A 12646-nucleotide genomic window follows, 5' to 3' on the forward strand; every position below is an offset into this window, starting at 1 on the left:
GGCAGTTGCTGGAGGAGGATCCTGGCTCCCTATCCCCAAGCAGAACTTCCTTCCATTCTAGTGTGTGTTTCCGCTATCCCAGGGTGTATTAGCTTCTCTTTGCAATACACACATCCCCTGTATACCTAACATCAGGTCAGGTACTACCTTTTGTTATCACGTGGGATAGCCTGGGGCTTGCATCTGTGTGGTGAAAGACTGCTTAGCATGGCAAAAAAATAAAAAGACAGGGTGATAGCCAAGAGCTTTGGGATTGCTTGGAAACTTTCTATTACTGAGCATGTTTAATCTACTTTTCAGAAGGAAAAAATGCACCAGATGAACATGAATCTAGTCCTGAAAAGCAGGCAGTATAGAGTGTAAATGGATTTGGCTACAGCTTAGTTACAATAGTGTCTTGTTAGTCTGCAGTTTTAAAATTTCCAAGAGCAAAGTTTCCTGTTTCCATTAAAAGTCAAGCCTATCTAAGACAGATGCACAACTGCTAATGTTTTTATTTGCCACTCGTCCTTTAATTGAAAATTCATACATCTACAACTCGTTTACATGAATGAGCTGGCTGCTCTAAAGGCAAGTACCAAAGAAGCACTTGTTTTCAAGAAGAAATCAGGTTGTCATGTTTTTAAAAACTTTAGAAACAATTACTGCTTCCTTTCTCAGTCATGCTGTCCACAAAAATGCTGTAGGACTTCATATGTCTGCTCTGCATCCAAGAATAGCAGATAGAGTAGCTGGTAGAAATGTGTTTTGCTGAAGTTCATCTATTAATTTTTTCAATTTTTACTCAGTGTTGAGTACTGAATTTGAATCATGATTTCTCCTCAGAGATGAGAATTAATTTCTTGTAAATTTAGCTAAACGTATTTTCAAGTGTTCACCTATCTTAAGTCTTCTATCTGACCATTCCTTTGGTATTTCCAGCCTCTAAAGCATATCAGTTGATCATAAATGAGATTTATTTGCACATTTGGATATGAGCTACATAGGTTTCAGATTTGTTCTTCTGGAAACAATAATCTGGAGAATTTGGAGATTTAATGTAGTGTTATTACAGAATCCTTACCCTTAATCAGAGTTGCCATCAAGCAACAATTAAGACATTATGCTTCTGTAGAAGATAGTCATATAAAAATGTTTAGTGTGGGTTTATAAGCTGCTCCTTGGTGCATAGTGAATTTGAGCATGCTCAGTAAACAAGTCCTGTTTTCTCCTAAATTCACTTTTTCAGTTGGTCTCTACTCCATTTTACTAAGCTTTGCATGTGCATGACCTCTGAAGACTATGGAGAAGTCCTCAGCTGCAGAGAACCTTCTGGGAGAGACAGAAAGTGGGAAAGAAGTTAATAAAGATGTGGCCTTCCAGTCTTAATTTGCTTTAAGACATCTATATAATTTAGCATGTTCTTGGATAAGGCATCATTCCACATGCTTTACTTCAATAGAAGTGGGTTGAATACTCTTTACTTCCGTAATATTAGCAATATATAATTACACGCTTGAGCAAACGGAGTTCTGCCAGTTGATAGCATCTGGGAGAAGGCCATTGAATGGAGTTTGGCTTAACTATCAGTATAGAATTGTGTGTGTATATATAGTGGTCTGTTATTTTACTGATGCTAATTTCACAGAAGAATTCAGCTAGCAAATTTCCTCTCATAAACCTAATTTTGATATCAAACAATATAATGACAGACTGATCATTTCTAGTCACTTTTCAGCCTTCAGGTTAGGATAAACTTCAGGAAAGTTATCCTTCAGGGAAGGATAAACAGAATAAAAGCCACTTTAAAAAGCTGTATAAAACCCCTTTTCAGATCAGTGTTTTGACCCAGAAAGTGGAAGAAGGCAGAAGATTTCAAGAACGACTCAGTTATGCCTTACAAGGCACCCCACTTCCAGGTGGTAGCAGCCGTAGCTATGTGTACTATTTTGGGTCAGTGGAGAATGCTGTATCTACATGTACAGGATTAATTATGCACAGGCATAAATAACAAATTCTTTGGGACAGACTTATTCTGATAAAGAACAGTGAGAGTCCTGAATACACGTTGTAATGCAATTGCTATGATTTCTGTGAGGTTGCACTGTCTCTTTCTCTTCTGGCCTTACAGTAGAAGAGAGCTTGGGAGGAGTAGGTTTTTAGTTTGTTTTCTTTTTTAATTGTCTTATGGGTCTGTTGGGGGAGAAGGGAGAAAACTTTATTACTTCATCCTGCTTTTCCCCCCAAACAGAGCATGTAAGGACTCAAACATTTTTGATTGTTTCTAAGGGCAGTTTTTAGAGGAAAAATAACATGTATTGGGAAGAGAATATGTGGCTGAATTACTTCAATCCCACTGACAACTTCTGTAGGTATATGGATCTGACTAGACAGAAATTCTCTTGCATGTTGTCTTCTCTATCTTCTTCATTTCTGAGCACTGCTGAGCTGCTTGGGCCTCTGTATAGTTGCAGCATCCAAAAGCTTGCAACAACCCCTCTCAGTCTTGTCTTTAAATTCTGTGGATAAAATGCCACTTCTCAGTGTGACTCTTCTGCTTCGCTATCCCTGAATAGGAATGTCTGTTTTAAAATCCTGTTACTCAGCAATGTTTTGACATAAACTTTGAAGATGACTAATGTTTCTGTAATAACACAAAGCTTAGCAGTACTGTCTGGAGATACCCCCTTGCAAGTTACACATCTTTTGTTTGAATAAGAAGGGCTTGAGAGGGGACTTCAGCTGCTGCTGTTGCTGCTTGTAACCAAACACGCTTTCATCTAGCTTTGCATGGTTATATAAAGAAACATAAATGTTGGTTTACTGAAGAAGAGCTCTTGCTTTCAGGATGTTCCAGTTATGTCATATTTTTATTAGCATCTTTGATTATGTGGGGGAAGGTTAGGTGGGGGAGGTGGATTGTAAATAAAATATATTACTGTCTAATGTAAGAAAATACACTTAAGTCTCAATGAGAAGATGAAGGCTTAATTCGACCAAATGGGGTGGGCAGGAGGGCTGATAGCCATATTTAAAATACATATACTAGAGGAAGTTAAAGCAAGTAACACACCCTTCATTTTAATAATAGCCTTTGAAACCTAAGAAGCTTCTTTTTCTAAGGCTAAAGGCTTTACCAAGGAAGGAAGACAGCAGTAACATGATGTATTATTACCTTTCTTCTGGGAGGCTAATGAGTCAAATGGAACTATATAAAACTACACAATAATCACAGATTGCATTGTTCAGAGAGAGGCCTGAGAATGGTCTGATTTGGAGATGGCTAAATATCTTTTGTAAGCTGATACACAGTAATGGTAATTCCAAGGCAAAGTTTCCTGAAAAGAAGTTTAAAACAGAATAATAAAACCTCCCTGTAAAGTTCTCTTTTTGTGTTACGCTTCAGAAATATGAAGTTGGATCAGCCTATATTCCTGCTACGCAGAGGCAGCAACAACACTGAAAGCTTTGTATCTGTTCTGCTTGCCATGATGTAAAATATTCTTTAGTGCTTATTAACAATCTGCATGAAAAGATGAGCTTCCACTCAAATGTTAGAATCTCTTAGATCCTTGCCACCACTTTTTCCCCATTCCACAAAAGAGATTTAAATATGATTGCTTGGTGGCAAGCTGAGTTGAAGAAACTGCCAGTACAGCAGTACAGTGGCTTCACCTGGGAGAGATCCATGGGCTTTGCAGATTTCTCACAAATAATCAGGCTCCACAGCTTTTGTAAAGGAAGGCAAAATTTGTGTAGCATAAATGTCTCCTTTTTTGCTAACATAGTTTAACTTTATGGCTTTTTCCCACTGAAATAAGGTAAATGGAACAAAAACCCAAGCTCCATTTTCAGTTTTGAAATTTGAATGCTGTGCAGTTTTCTACTGAAACAATAACTCTTCTTTTGAGTTCTTGGAGCTTAGGAAAAGGACTGGAATAAGATTTAAAAAGAAAAAAAAGTCTTTGTGTGCATCCCTAATCATATTATAGGCCTGAAAACAAGGATTTAAGAAAGTAGTTTGTCAGGCTTTTTTTCCTCTTTGAGATTCCAGTCAAAAGCACAGTGCCTCTTCTACAACATGAAGTGTTTCAGAGGTTAAATTTCTCATAATACAAGGGTTGGGTTTTTTTATCTGAAAAATCTAGATGCTGAGATAAAAGCAAATATGGTAGAAACACCAGATAGGATTGCTGGAAATGCAGGGAGGATTGAGCACTGGCGGAGAGAGAACTAGGAATTAGGGTAATCTCCAACAGAAAGTATAGTCACATTGTTAGAAGTGCCAGCTAAACACAACAGAAGCCTTCTACCTCTGTTGGTGCATTGTGATTGCTGGCCTAGGAAGTAGCCTAATTTTGAAGCTTACCGAGCATTTGCCAGAACTTACTTGGACTGGAAGAGATCCTGAACACGCTTAGATCTTGCCTCAAAATAGGATAAAAATAGTCTGAAAGGTGCTGCTTTTTTTTTTTTCTAAACCACATGTAGGAGGGGAATGAGTACTGGTAACTGCAGACAGAACTAAACCAAATTAGCGAAATGGGGCCTAATTTTTCTTGTTTATAGACAAAGGTCAGGAGATATTCTGACTGATAAAAGTGATGTAGAGGAAAGGCAAATCAAGATCAGGGAGTATGTATTGTTAGATTCCGCTATTCTGCTAAATATGACAGGAAGATTATTGGCTGAGAATCAGAAATTTTAAAGCAAGTGGAAATCAGGTGGATTAGCAAATGAGGTTTGTTTTGAAGTTCTGTGTGCATCTCTGTCTTCATGTAACTTGAATGCTTACTGGGTGTTCTGATGGGTTTGGGTTTTTTTTCGTTGTTTCTTTTTTCTTAATAGATGCTGAAGGTGTAAATGGAAGAGAGGAATCTGTGAACCTTAATGATGCTGATGAAGGATTTTCATCAGGAGCTTCCCTTAGCAGCCAGCCAGTTGGGACCAAACCTCTATCATCTGTATCCCAGAAGGGCAGCTTAAGGAAAACAGCAAGTGGGCGTTCTGCTAAGGATAAAGAAACGTCTTCTGCAGCAAAATCCAATGAGAGTCCTCGAGATTCAGTAGCTCGGAAGCAGTACATGCACCAATCCACTGACCTTGGTGCAGATATAATTGAGATGACACCTACTAAGAAACACCTCAGCCTGCCTGCTGGGCAGGTGGTCCCAAAAGCTAACAGTCTGAGCCTGATCAGGACCGCCAGTGCTTCCTCCAGTAAATCATTTGACTATGTGAATGGTAGTCAAGCAGGCTCCAGTGCTGGAGCTGGTACAGAGGGTGTTACCAATCTAGCAGCTGGCAACAGTAATCGGTTTTCAACTATCAGCCTACAGGAGGACCGACTAGGCCAAGCTGGGGAAGGTAAAGATCTCCTTCCCCCAGGAGCTCCCCTAACCAAGCAGTCTCGATCTCCAAGTTTCAATATGCAGCTGATATCCCAGGTGTAACTTTTGACTCCCTTCCGTAAGACTCCCTCTTCCCCCTTAATCCCTAGGCAAGTTCATCCTTAGGCAAAACATGAACCATCATCCCGCAGTGTGACAATACTGACTGTTGTGATCTTGTTTGATTTGGTTTAGCTATCATACTATATTACTGAAACAGCAATAATTCTTCCCTCACCTTCATCCTTCTCCCGCCCTTGTAAACATGGTTGTGAAGCAGTATATAATGTACTGTATGCCTTTTTCCATGCCTTCCTTTCTCCTTGGGTGATGTGCAATCCATCGTAGGCTGATCAGTCCCATTTCAACACTGTGAGACTGGAGACACCGGCGGAAATGGTGAATGTGATCCCTATGAGATGATGCTTTGGCTTTGTTAAGAAATAGAAACGGGTTTGTTTTCTCAGTCTACAGTACTGCAAAGACTACTGGATCATGACTTTTCTTTCTCAGAACCAGGAGTGCCTCAGAGATTCTAGTGTGACTTTGGACCTCTCTGAGTCTGTGCAATCAATTCTGGGGAGGGGATTGTCATTGCTGCTCCTGGCTGCCTACAGCACTTTTTTCATTAAAATGAGGGTAGTTTTTTCTTGCCTGCCCCCAGTCTATCATCCCAGAAGCTTTTGATGTTCAGCAACTGAGACATGCATATTAACAAGTTGTTTTCCCTCAGAGAGAGGATTCTAAATAGATAATGTAGGTTACAATGCACTTCTAATGGCATTGTTGCCATATGTAATGTTACATGTCTTCCCCTCCAGGAGACAGGGTCATTCCTGCATATAGACTAAAATTTAGACAACACCATGCTGTTAAAGCAATTTGGTTTGTAAGTGGGAGGGAAATGCTACTTTCCCAGGAACTAATGGCTAGCTCTGCTCCATTTTGTATTTGTTGTTGGTGGTGTTGTTCTTGTGAGGTGCTGATCACTGAATTGAAAGGTGTATTCGGGTAAAGAGAATTTCTCAGGCTGCTTTCTATGGTATCATGGCTGTTGGACACCCCCTCCCCTCTCAGCTGCTTTCTCAGTGTCCCTGAATTCAATCATGGAGTCATTTGGAGAATCCTGCAGTCCAGACAGACCATACTCTTAACGGGCTAAGAGTCAGGGATAGAGACAATAGTTTGCTAGAAACACTGAAGCTTCAATGTGAAATGCTTTCTAGAAACACAGATTGTGCAAAGGGGTACTGACAGTCCTTTTTTTTTTTTCAGAAGGATCACACTTATTTGCCTTGGTATTTATAATCCGTTTTGTTTTTTAACTCTTATTTTAGTGGATTGGCCCTACTCTGGAAAATGGGGAGCGTGTGCCATTGAGCCAAGCCTTGAATGTACATGACCAGTGTATGGGCACTGGCTGGTACTTATGCTAGAGAACATTGCTTAGAAGCACATTTCTGGTTACATGGGAGAATGTTTGTCATTCTCTTTCCATCTCTTTCTATCTCTTTGTGGATTGCTAGAGAGAAAAGGGGAAATTTCATCCTCTATGCTTAAGTCACGTATGATATCCTGGAAGTTTACAAATTGTAAACATGCAGGAAAGAGTTACGATCTTTATGTGGGCACTTTGGTTTCACTGTTACTGTGAAGGATAAACATAAGCAGTTATTGCAGGCTATCTCTGAATTATAGTCTTTAAGAAAATCAGGACAATGACATGGTGTTGCATTGCTGGTAGTTGGTTTTTTGTGTTTTTTTTCTTTTTCTTTTGAATCTCTTTATTTCAAATAGAACTTTTTTCAAATTTACATTAAAATTAATTTAAATATTTGAAGGGTTTTTTGTGGTTTGACTAGTCACTTTGGTAGTCTAGTCTTCATATCGTACATTCATAAAGTGAATTAAAAGGCATCCAGACTGATGCAGAAATTCAGTTGAAGAGTAAGCAGAATAATCAGAAAGGAAACCTTACAGTTTCTAAATTGAAGTTAATCTTTAAGGACCACCAGTCACACAGATATGGAACTAAGGCAAAGTTGAGATTAAGCTATGAGGCATTTTCTGTAAAAATGTCAAAAGCTGTATATCGTTAAATTCTTCTTTATTTTATGAAGTTTTGCTAGTGGAGACAACTGGTAAGTCATGGCTGAAAGTACAAAATTTATCTTTTGTAGAGACCATCAGAAAGGAAATTCTATTAAAGAGCCATCACTGTAAATTGAAAAGGACCAAATAATTTGCTTAAATCTTTGGGAAAGAAAAGAGCGTTAGCTAATTTTGTAAGGAATTACTTTATTTTAGTAGTTTTAAAAGTAGAGTTGTTCATTAGCAAGGTTCTCTACTTTCTACATTTGCCATTATAAGCATTCCTCCAGAAGTTTTAGGACACTTAAATTGGCATTGGGCCAAATTTTACAAACTTTTTTTTTTTCTTCCAAATATTCTTGTATGGGGTCCCACACTATTAAACTGTTTGAGGAAAGTGAGACAGTTCAGTGACTTCAGATACGGAAATTAAATGTATGTGCATAAATTGAAATTGATTAAAACTTCAGTCAAACTACCTTTTAAGATATTTTTACAGTTCTTATGTTGATGATGTGCCTTTTGTTATCGTTTCATCCATTGTATTTTGGTTTGTTCTTGTGTGTATATATACCTACCCGATCTAAAGGTTTTTGAAGAGTTCAAATTTATTGCTGTTTAAATTTTTTTTAAAAATATGCTAATGTGGTACATCTATAACTTCTCAAAATTACCCTTTTAGTGCAATGTTTCAGTTGTGGGAGCTTGTCTTGTCGTTTTTCAGACAAGTACTGTTCAACATCTATCTTGCAAAATGAGTCATCACTGATACCTACAAACCAGCTGTAATAACAGGCTTTGCCAGTGCTGTGTATCATGTTTATCATTAATGCTTCTAGATGTGTCTCAAACTATGCCAAGGTGCATTAAGATCATAGTGAAACTTTATACACTGAAGTTCAGTACATTTCAAAGTACTGTGGCAGAATTAAAATTAGAAGTGTCTGCACTATGGGTTGAGGGACTGATCTGGTGGCTTTCTGATTATATATGCCAAGTACTAAACAAAGTACAAAACATACTTAAATTTTCTGACACCTGTGACAAATATTTAGGCTTAAATGTCTTTATCCTGAATTCACTCTGCTCTGTCTTGTTTTAGAACATTCGGTACTTGACATGAGACACTAGATTCAGATTTCTGCAGTATTTCAATGCAAATGTAGCATTATAAAAGAAGGTCAAAAAGCAGAACACTAAACAGTACTGTTTTTCCCTGTGTATGTCCATATGCATGGACATACATGTAATTCTTAGGTGAGGAAGTGTGGGTACTGTATTTTGATGTGTATGTATACATGTAAGTAGGGATAAATGAATTACTCCTTGATACAATTTTTACCGCATCACAATATGCTGCCATTTTGCAACTCATTTGTGTTGGGCTTTACAATTTTAAGAAAATATAAAGTGTTGGGATTGCTAACTCCACCCTGATTATCCTTTTCAGGGGTTCATTGTGAGCAGCTTTTTGGTTGAATGATGAGCATTTTTTCATCCTGCAGGCAGCAAAGTGATGTAGTAAAAATACCTATTAAAATGAATGTTGCAAGATGACAGTTTAAATTGCTGTAGTTTCATTTGCTGTAGTTTCAGTTGCTTTAGTTTTCATTTGGAGACTTTGTATGTCACTGTCCATTTTAAGTGCAGATTTCTTTGAACGCCCTTTCTGATGGGAATTTGGAAAAGTTTTTTAACAGCATACTTCATTCTGTAATGCTGAACATCATGTTGCAGCCAGTAAGCATTAGATCTAGTATATGTAGTTTGCAAGTGTGTTGGTCTTAAGTACATTTCCAACATACTCCTGCTAGCTTTAACATAATTAAAATTATCTGTTTTAACATCAAAATAGTGAGAAAAAAAATGTTTTCTGACAAAGCATTTATTTGCACTAATGAATACTGGAGTTTACTGGGACAGGGTTTTTTCTCACCATGTGAGGTTTAATTGTGTGTGGGTAGGTACATACATTTGTCATGTGTTGACAATCAATTGCCTCAACTGTGTGTATACTGTATGTAAATATGAACATATTTTTCAAGATGAAGGGGGAAGCCTGCATCTTAATGGTGGTAAAGCTACTCTGTAGTAAGGTGACCCCACCTCTAACCCCTTTTTGTCTCCAGATACTATGTGGTTTGTTTTACTCCTTTAATGAAGATTATTAGTGTTCTTGGAAAATTTTAGCTCCAGAAAAATTTTCCTCAATATTTAATGTATAACATGTTCAGAGAATTATATTTTGAAAAATTAATTTTGGAATAGATAATTCTATGCTATGGCTGTACTTTAACCTACCTAAGAGTTTAAACGTCCTATTTTATCATGAACTAATGGCTATCTCTTTTAAGTGTTCAGCATTTTAACTTCGGTCACAAACCAGAAATTTTTGTTTATCTTGGCTTACAAATGTAAATTAATTTGAAGACTAAGTGAGAACCAAGAATGATTTTTTGAATAAAATCATGAAATCATAAAAATCAAGCAGTACAGACTAAGTACTGTAATCACAATCCTGGAGGAGGTGTGGAAAATACAATGGAACATGTTTGAAATGTATGTACTGCACACAAAACAAAGATGTTTCTGATGTTAGTAAATCTAATAATATCATCCTTAAATTCTGCAGTTCTCTCATTGCCAAAGAAACTGCTGCCTTGGCATGTTTAATATAGCATTAAAGCCATTAGTTAGGTCTCATTTGTAACAAACGTTTACATCATAGGAATAGTTTGCATCAGTATTTAAATTTCTTGTCTAGGATAATTGCAGGACTAAAGTTGCAAAATATCACTCTTTTCTAAGCATGGTAAGCAAAGAAGCCAGATCCTCTGTACTTGCATTTTATTCTTGGTTTATATCAAATTGTTCAATATTTTATATTTTCTTCAGTATTTTAAATGCTGTTTATTTCTAGCATATGGGCCTTAATCTCTCCTGATTATTTTTTGATTTGTTTTCCCACCGGCACTCAGAGATAAACTTTGCTATGGAAGGCTTTTCTGTGGGCGATTCTGCATAACAGATCATGACATGGGTGTTGTGTTAGTGAATACGTGTATCAGTCTGTCAAACAGCTGAAGAGCCAAAGTACTCACCTGCCTCTTACACAGTGGTGGAGGACAATGGAGAGCTGTGAGCAACTTGGTTTGTCAGCAGTTCCTGAAAACAAGCAGTAAGTGGGTTTTGCAAGACTGATGTTTAAGAGGATTTCCAAAAAGTCATTATGAAATTTTATTTAAAATAAAACATATCTTGGAACAAGGTTTGAAACCATAACAGCTAGCTACTTCAGATAAACTTGCCTAGTAAGTTTAGCAAGTGTCAACGCCTGTGACATTAGAAGTTCAGAAGCAAGCTGTAGAAGTATAAGGGTACCTTACAGCTTCCAGAAATGGTTTCAGTAAAAATCTGTCCCATGTTATTTGTCTGTATTCAGGATGTAGTGGAAAAAAAAAAAAATTTTTTTTTGCTTCCATTCTTTTATTTATTTTTCTCTAGGCTACCCTCCCAATTTCTTTTTTTTCTTTTTTTTTTTTTAACTCTGTTCATCGGATTTTACCCAAGGTAGTATCTGAGTGACCAAATTAATTTAAAATGGGTCCATAAATTATCCCTCCTATCATAAAGGATTACTAAGCTATTCCTGTGAGGAGCTGTTGACGGGAACAGATGTATAGTAAAACTTTGTGTCTGTACAGTAAAACCTTGCCCTATGTTTTAGCTTGTGCGTGATGAACAAAGTGATGAGATCAAGTTTTATTAACCAATTACTTGGTTGTGAGCTCCCAGTGTTTTACCGTTGGTGAAACGTAAGCAATTTAGAGTGGAGTATCTTTACATTCTGATAGAACTCTTTAAAGCAATTTAAATTTTGACTCTTGAAAAGATGATTAATCACTCATTAAAATGTGGTATAGAATTCACACCATTTTTTGGTTTGAGAGGGTAAAATGATCAGGGGAGACTTCTGTTTAGGAGTATCTCCTAGTAAAGTGACGCTATGGTGCCTCATCATGGAAACTTCCTTACAAATCGGTTGTGGATCTTGCATCTTTGAGTCCTCATCCTCCCCAGAACTGATTACAAACAGAAAAAATGGTATGAATGAAGCAAACTTTTGCCTTTTATTCTAAAATAAGGAGGACTCGGAAGTGACAGAAATCCCAGCTACTGACACTGTTCTTTCTTGTCCAGGCAGTTATTATTGTTGTGCTAGACTTCCATGTTATTAGTTTATGAAAAATGCAAGTAGTAAAAACTTTGTGGCTTCAAGTATAGAGTAGATGTGAGTTAACAATCACTCAGGATAAATGAACTTGTTCAAAGTATTAATAGATTCCTAGTCCTGGGGTGTGTGTCTGTGGTTTTGTGTGCCAGTGCTCAATGATTACTTCAAAACAAGATTTCTTACTGTTTTCTTGCAGATAGTGAATACTTTTGGGATGGGTATTAATTACTAGATGGTTACTTATGGAAAAATACCATATGGTTAAATAAAATTGAGTCATTTAACATTTTTTTCCATATCAAAGATTCCAGGAAAAAGCTAATAAAGATTTTTAATAATTAAATCAGATACTAAGTTTTAGATTTACTATGGTAGCTTTTATTTGCTATAAAAAACCCCAACAACTAAATTGAGGTACCCATGCTGCATTTTTTAAATTTGTAATTCCTGTACTTTACAGTTAATCTTTTGATCTGTTTCGTCCTTGTAAGAATACAGGATATGCTGTCAATTTTACTAGCAAAAAGAAATGTTCTGCAAGAGTTAAAGGATTATTTTCTTACTTTTTTCTGTCATACCAGGTTTGTTTCTCTGAACTAAGGTTTCTGAGGATTTTTACTACTTTAGCATTATGTAATCTTATCTCTGTCACAGAAGGAGCATAAGCAGCACGTACCCCCTGTTTTCTTGTGGACAAACAGGCTAGGCAGAAGGACATGGATGGGTGGTGGGAGCCTCTCTTCACCAGGCCAGCCCTGTGTGCTGGTACGGAATTTGCAACGCTTGGGGTTCATACTGGTGAAGGACTAAACCAAATGGGTTTTTAAGAACCGCAGCCTCTGCTGTATGATGTCCTTCAACCTAGGACCAGGGAAAAATCTTCATTCTTAGACCTGAAGATGGCACGTATTGAAGATCATGTTATTGGTGCATGTAAGCCATTATCTTAACT

General features: G+C 37.2%; 1 protein-coding gene across 4 annotated transcripts in view; it reads left to right on the forward strand.

Moving 5' to 3' along the window:
* The window catches only part of HYCC2 (hyccin PI4KA lipid kinase complex subunit 2), a 52152-nt gene extending 46117 nt beyond the window's left edge, over window positions 1–6035 (forward strand). For all 4 annotated transcript variants that reach the window (XM_075093800.1, XM_075093799.1, XM_075093802.1 and 1 more), the window contains one exon: window positions 4828–6035. In XM_075093800.1, coding sequence (XP_074949901.1) covers window positions 4828–5432 — 605 coding nt within the window. In that variant the 3' untranslated portion in view covers window positions 5433–6035. The remainder of the gene's footprint in view (window positions 1–4827) is intronic.
* Window positions 6036–12646: the final 6611 nt, after the last annotated feature.

Source organism: Phalacrocorax aristotelis, chromosome 5 (genome assembly GCF_949628215.1).
Source record: "Phalacrocorax aristotelis chromosome 5, bGulAri2.1, whole genome shotgun sequence".
Lineage (NCBI taxonomy): Eukaryota > Metazoa > Chordata > Aves > Suliformes > Phalacrocoracidae > Phalacrocorax > Phalacrocorax aristotelis.